At 48.5% G+C, this 7,076-nt stretch overlaps 1 protein-coding gene across 1 annotated transcript; it reads left to right on the forward strand.

The window, feature by feature from the left end:
* Nucleotides 1-3,174: 3,174 nt before the first annotated feature.
* LOC308636326 (uncharacterized protein C17orf50) lies at nt 3,175-6,980 on the forward strand (the record flags this gene model as incomplete). Its single annotated transcript, XM_081271744.1, has 3 exons — nt 3,175-3,187; nt 5,247-5,760; nt 5,858-6,980. The coding sequence occupies 3 exons, from the start codon at nt 3,175-3,177 to the stop codon at nt 6,084-6,086; spliced, it is 756 nt and encodes a 251-aa protein (XP_081127870.1). The 3' UTR covers nt 6,087-6,980.
* Between the last annotated feature and the right edge of the window lie 96 nt (nt 6,981-7,076).

The following is a 7,076-nucleotide window of genomic DNA, read 5'->3' on the forward strand; positions in this document are numbered from 1 at the left end:
ATCCTTTCAGAAATTTCCTTTTCTTCATTTAGCCAAGATTGTTTGCTGACAATGACAGACCCCTGACGGTATGCACATATCCTTCAGGGCTCATAAGGCTGAACTTGATCCCTGATCCCTGATCCCCTTGCTGATCCTCTACCCAGAGGCCCCAGGCCCTTCCCCCTTTCACCTTTTGCAGCTCTGTGCCATCCAGGATCAGCTGAAAGGTGGCTTCACTGTTGCTCCATCACAGGAACAAAGGCAAATGGCTGCACTGAAGTCAGCAGGCTTTCTCACCATCTGAACAGGAGTGTGTAGGTGTTGCCTTGGGCCAGTTCATGGAGAGACGGTGTGGGAGTGACTTTCAGTTTGCAGCTAGTAGCTACGAGCAGCTCAGAGTGCTAGGAAAACCTACGCTCACACAGGCCTGACAGGAACACCTGCAGGGTGGGGCACTCTGCTCTAGGGAACCATCTGAGTGAAACCACATCCTCAGTGATTGAGGTCAGCATTGCCAGGGAACCGAGACACAAGGCCTGAGGCATGATTCCCCCAACTCATAAGGCCCCCTTTGCATAGGGACAATGATCCTTCCAGACTGTCTTCCACTGAGTAGCAATATTGAGAACTTCCTCATAGTATGGTTACATTGACCATAAGATGATTGGTTTCTAAATGTTAGGTCACCTGCTTGCTTATGTATGATTGGAGGATGCGCCCTGGATCAGTTGTAACCTCTTCTGCATTAAATGAGCTTGCAGGAGGTCCACTGGAGGTCTGTCACCTGCCTGCTCTCACCAGCTCCGGATGTCTGTGTCTTGCCGTGACTGAGGATAGCCGAGGGACCCACAGCAACAATATGGTATCTAAGATCTGGTACAGCAGGCCTCCTGGAGGGTGAACATCCTCAGGAAAGAGAGGCTGGTAGTGGACCATCCAGTTCCTAGACTGTGGAGGCAACTACTGACCCCCAGATTTCAGTGTACCCTGGATCCAAGGAACTGCCTGGAATTGGGCAAAGAGGGACGAGACCAGTGGTTGGGGAGCAAAAAGGCAGGGAAAGAAGGAAGAAGGATAGTCTTCTGTCCCCACACTGTCCTATTTGCAGAAGATGTAGTGTCCATTTTCAGTGATTAGAGGGTTTTCTGTTTCCTAAGAGTTCTTAAAACAAGTCCTGGGTCCTGCCTGGCCTTTTTTTCCTTTGGGGACAAGGAAAGAAGGTTTTAAAGGTAGGACAATCCCATTTCTTTTTGCTACTGGTTGATTTAGGAATGGGTTTGTGTCTCAATTCTGGCTATTGAGATTCAATGAGAAGTCTGTGGGAGGGCTTCTGAAAACTCATGATCATTCATGGTCACATGAGGTCATGATGCTTGGAGTTGCAGCAAGTCGTTCTGCATCCAAAAGGAGATAAGGAAGGCAGAGGGGGAAAAATAGAATGTACAAGGCTGTTAATAACTTCATCCAGTCATTGAGCCAATCCTAGAGCCCTCTGCCTTCAGATTAATTCAGTGAATGAATAAATTTTATGAAGTTTGAGTCATTACTACTTGGGCATTCTAATATTTGACCAGCTTAAATACAGCTTTGATGACATATGCTCAAAGTTCAAGAGCTCCGGTTCCCTTTTGTTATACAAATGTAAGATGTTGTTACAGATAATTCCCACACGGTGGCGCTTACATGCTACCTTGCTGATACATTTTCTTTAATGCTCTCTATTGCTCAATTAAAATGAATACTGCATATCTGTTATACCTAGTTATTAGAAGTTAATAAGGTATTTATACTATTAATTTAAAAATTAAAGTTTAATATGAATAAATGTAGCTTTACTTTCCGTAACTAACTTCATCTTGTTCTCTAGACATGATTTTATGAACCGCAGAGAATAATGCTCCAACTTGCCAATAAGTATAGCTCATCCTCTTCCAATTTTATTTTGTTTAGTTTTTGGTTTTGTTTGGGGAATTGAACCCAGGGATACTCTCCCACTGAACTAAATCCCCAGCCCTTTATTTTTATTTATTTATGTATATATATTTTATTTTGAGACAGGGTCTTGCTAATTGCTTAGGGCCTCACAAAGTTACTCTACTGGCCTCAGACTTGCAATCCTCCTGCCTCAGTCTCCTGAGTTCCTGAGTATTTTTTGCTACTGCACCCAAGGTATTTTGTTATTTTTTTCCCCAAGTACTGGGGTTGAATCCAGGGTTGCTCTACCATGAGCTACATCCCCACTTATTTTTTACAGTGAAACAACCTTGCTACATTGCCTAAGCTCACTTCAAAGTTGTGATTCTCCTGTCTTGGCCTCCCAACTAACTGGGATTCCAGGCATGCCACACAGTGCCCAGCTCTCTTCTGACTTTAAACTGTGTCTTATGGATAGACAACTAGTGAATTATGAGTTTGCATTCATTATCAGTGGCCCTTTAGAGGGTCTCCCAATGGCTGTTCTTGCTGCTGCTGGAATTGCCTGCTGGCTCTACTATTTTCCTGATGACTGTTAGGGGACTGTTACTCTGTGGCATTCAATCTGCTTTTATTATCAATCTGTTTTTATTATAATTCGAGTTTTTACAAAAATCCCACAAAACTCAAAGTTCTTGCTCCTAAGAGAGGGAATGTACACCCTAAGAGAGGGAATGTACCCCCTAAGATAGCAAAGGACTGCTGGACAGATCAGGGTTGCGGGGGTGGGCAGAATGATATGGATACTGGGCCTGGGGGGACTCTTGTTGTGGTGTTTTGGTAGGATGCCCCCTAAAAATCACAGTATCGCCTCAGATGTACCTGCCAGGGGCATGAGATCCCGGGGAATGACTCAGGATTGTTCATGGTGTCCATGTTCAGAAGTAGCCTCCAGTTTGCTGAAGGTCAGATAGCATGTATATTTATATGATAGTGCTAGGATTTAAATCTGCTTATCAGGGACCAAAGACCCACTCCAGTCTCCTTTAACACCTTCCCCAGAGGAGAGGTGGGGGACCCCAGGACTTTGAGTGCCTCTGGAGGCTCTAGAAAAGGCAATTATTCCAGAGTGGAGCCCCAGCAGCAGATGAGGTTCTAACCCCACCTCCCCTGTGATCCAACAGACAGTGGAGACCAGATCAAGTTCTATGGGTTCTGGGCACTTGCTCACCATCCCAGTCCCTGATCTGGAGAAGCAGGCACACAGCCTTGGAAAGAATGGATAAGTATGGTGAGTGGGGCTGGTGGCAGGCAGGGGCCAGAGGATGGGGCATCATGACCCCAGCCTGAACCAACTCACCCATCACCATGGTAACCCCAGAATAGAAGTTGAGCCTTTTCTCAATTACCTATCTTCCCAGCTACAAGCCTTCTCCTTTCTCCTTTTTCTTGTTTGGTTGTTTTTTGGTACTGGGGATCGAACCCGGGGCGCTTAACCACTAAGCCATATCCCCAGCCCTTTTATTTTTTATTTCGAGACAGGATCTCACTAAGTTACTTAGGGATGGCCTCACTAAGTTGCCAAGGCTGTCTTTGAACTTGCAGTCCTCCTGCCTCAACCTCCTGAGTCTCTGGGATTACAGGTGTGCACCACCATGCCCAACTTCTTCTTCTGGGATATTCTTGACATCTCCTTTATTTCTAGCTTGCTTCTGTTTGGATCTCTGTCTTCTATGGCCTGGACCATTGTAATGACTCTTAAGTAGTTCTCCTCCATCTTGTCAGAGGGAACATCCTAAAACAGCTCTGAGCATGTCCCTCCATCAGATTGTTCAGTGGTGTCCACTGATGAAGGACAAGCTGGACTCCAAGTCCCATCCTTCTTTTTCAAACCCATTTTCTGCTCCCCTTTCTCCTGAAATGTCCCCAGCACTCCTTTCTGGCTGCATACCAGGCTTGGCCTTTCAAAACCAGAAGACTATTTAATCTGTTTTCCTAGGTAAAAGTGCAACGAACCCCTGGTTTTTCACTTTTAGCAATACCAAGAACAGGCAGAACCTTTGAAACAACTTCTCCTTAAAGATTTCAAACATTCTGGATCACATTCAGAAACCCCGCTATTACCCGTGCATCACCTACCTAAGAGGGTTGTGGAGATTAAGAGACCTGATGTAGGAAGAGAACAATGACTGTACACAGTTGGTGCCGAATACACAGGGATTAGAATGGCAATTATCATTTCCTTTTGCTTAAATAGGATGGAAAGGGATCTATACTTTTTTTTTCTTTTATAATAATAATTATATTTTGCAATAGTGAGGATCAAATCTGGGGCTTTACACATGCTGGGCAATTAGTTGCTCTAACCCCCAGTTCTTTTTATTTTTAAGTTTGAGACAGGGTTTGATAATTTACTGAGGCTGGCCTCCAATTTGCACTCTTTCTCCCTCAGAATACCCTGCCTGGCTAGGAGTTTTTCTTGACCTTCCAGGACAAACTCCCAGAATTGTGCCTTCCCTTTTCTTCTCATGATAAATCTAGCTCTCCAGACACAGGCGCTGGGTGAATGAATGTTTGCTGACAGGTGGACACCAGCTTCCACATTAGCTTGAAGTTATGGAGCTCATGCCCTGAACAAAAGTGTTGAGAGCCACAGCCGAATTGTGGCTCTCAACAAAAAAGTGCCAGCAAGAGTGGGCAGTAGTGTTTAAAATCTACTGGCAATTGGGTCATGCCTGAAGGAAGAGGCATCTCTTCTTAATTTGTCCACCCCCAGGGCAGCTCTTTCCTAATTGATTGGTTCATGGAAAGGATCTTTTTATCTGTTCTGTCTGCCTATACAGATAGCTTTACTAATCACAAAGAGTCCTGTCCACCCTACCACCAGTGATGCTGGGGCTCCCTAAGACAAGTCCCACTTTGAGGAGGGAAAACTCATATAGAAAACAAAATACAGGGCTGGGGATGTGGCTCAAGCGGTAGCGCGCTCGCCTGGCATGCGTGCGGCCCGGGTTCGATCCTCAGCACCACATACCAACAAAGATGTTGTGTCTGCCGAGAACTAGAAAATAAATATTAAAAAAAAATTAAAAAAAAATACAAACAACCACCTATTAAAAGACAACTCATGCAATTAATGTTTACTGATAGCCTACCCAGAGATCAGGCACCCCTAGAGCCAATTAGAAGAAAGTGGTGATCTGGGGATGCAGTTCAGTGGTAGAGTAACGTACTGGGTGCAATCTTCAGAACCGAGATTAGAAAAGGAAAGTAAAGAAAAAGAAAAGAAAGGTGGTGAGGCACTACTTCACCTCACTACACAGATGAGGAAACGGCTTGACAGAAATGAGGTCACTTATCCCGAATCCTTAGCTTGGCAGTGCCTGGGAGCAGCCCTGCTTGCCCCGGGAATGTTCCATACTCTGAAACCCTCTTAAGGAGTCCAGCTGGTCCGGAGCATCTCACACGCACCGTCCTTCAGAGCCCTGCACAGTCAAGTGTTCCCAGGTCCTCCACCAGGGACAAAGGTACAGCGCTGAGCTCCTCCTCGCTCGCAGGTGTGAAGACCCCCTTGTGGAAGAAGGAGCTGGAGGAGCCTTGCGCCAAGGAGGCGACTCAGGAGAAAGAGGAGGAGAGGTCTGAGGAGGACGACGAGGATGTGACCGCAGATAGCGCGGCAGAGGTCGCGGAGGAGACGCGCCAGGCGGAGGCGGAAAGCCGCGAGCGGCTCTCGGTGTCCTACTACCCGCTGCGCCAGGAGTCCAGCACCCAGCAGGTGGCGCTGCTGCGGCGCTCAGACAGCGGCTTCTGGGGCTGGTTCAGCCCCTTCACGCTGCTGGGCAGCCTGGCTGCTCCAGCCGAAAGGTGAGGATGCTCCTTGGCCCCGCACCAGGACCCAGGTGCTGAGCCCCAGGGAGGATGGAAGGCCCAGGGCACTGAGAGCTCGGGTTCCCGGCCGCAGGAAGCGAAGCCTTCCGGAGGAGCCGTGCGTGCTGGAGACGCGACGGTCTCCGCGCCTCGGGGGCTGTGCGCGCTGCGAGATCCTTTTTTGCAAGAAATGCAAGAGCCTGCACAGCCACCCGGCTTACGTGGCGCACTGTGTTCTGGAACACCCGGATCTGGGTAAGGCGGAGACGGCTGAAGGCTCTGAGCAACTCCGCTTTCAGCCTGTGTCCTCCAACCTTGCCTAATGTCAAACTCCCTGCAACCTTCTCTACCGCGAAGCTATTCCCCTCCAGCATGATCCACAGAACTACCCCTTCTTCGAGCTGTACCCAGAGCACCCCACTCCGGCAAGAGGTCCCACTGTAGGTAAGGGGTTTCCAACTGTCATTTAGCAGGGCTCTAGGTTATGCTGGGCTCTGCATGGGGGGACTCTGTATAACCTAGAACCCCATTACTCTCATAGTGCTCTCGAAGGGCTCGGGCCCTCAGGGAGCACCCAGCCTGATTCACGCACCTGATTCACGTTCCCGACACAGTTTCACAAGCATCTCTTTCAGGTTCTTCTAGCCTGGTGAGCAGAGGCATCTCCTAGAAAAAGTACCCTCTGGTTTTCCTCATCCCTCGGAAAAGTTGCCCCTTTCCCTCAAATCATTCAATAAAGCCTCTAATCAAAGTGACAGTGCCTTGAGAGGGGGGCGAGGTGGCTTTAAGTAGGAGTAAGGAAGATGAGACACTCTTTCCCCTCCCTGGGTTCAAGTCAAGGAGAGAAGGCTGGCAGGGAGCCACCTCTCTCACCTCCCCAGGGCAGGGTAGCACAAGGCCCTTGAATCCAAGGGCAGTCAAAGGCCAATCTCCCCACGGCACAGAGAAGAAAGACAGGCCCAGGGCCAGCAATGCCCCTCGGGAAGGAAGGGAGGAACCCTCCCAGACCATTCTCCTCTCCCCTGGAAGCTGTTTGCTGAGGTCAATGTGTGTGCAGATGAGGCACTAGCAGGTGTGGAGGGAAGGGAGGAGAACTAGATGCTAAAATAAATGCTGAGACTGGCTGAAGCAGAAGATGGAGGCTGGGGAGTTGGTTTCTTCTCCAGGAATCCCAGCTATTCTTGGCCAGACAGCAGGAGCTCTGGGAATTCTGTGTGTGTGGCCTGGAGAATGGGGCCATTGTGAGCACTAAACCTCCCCCAACCTGCAGAACCCTTTTGGAGGCTGCATCCTGAGCACCAGCCAGCAGTGCA

The sequence above is a fragment of the Spermophilus citellus genome (genome assembly GCF_964194105.1).
Source record: "Spermophilus citellus genome assembly, chromosome: 17".
In the NCBI taxonomy this organism is placed as follows: Eukaryota; Metazoa; Chordata; class Mammalia; order Rodentia; family Sciuridae; genus Spermophilus; species Spermophilus citellus.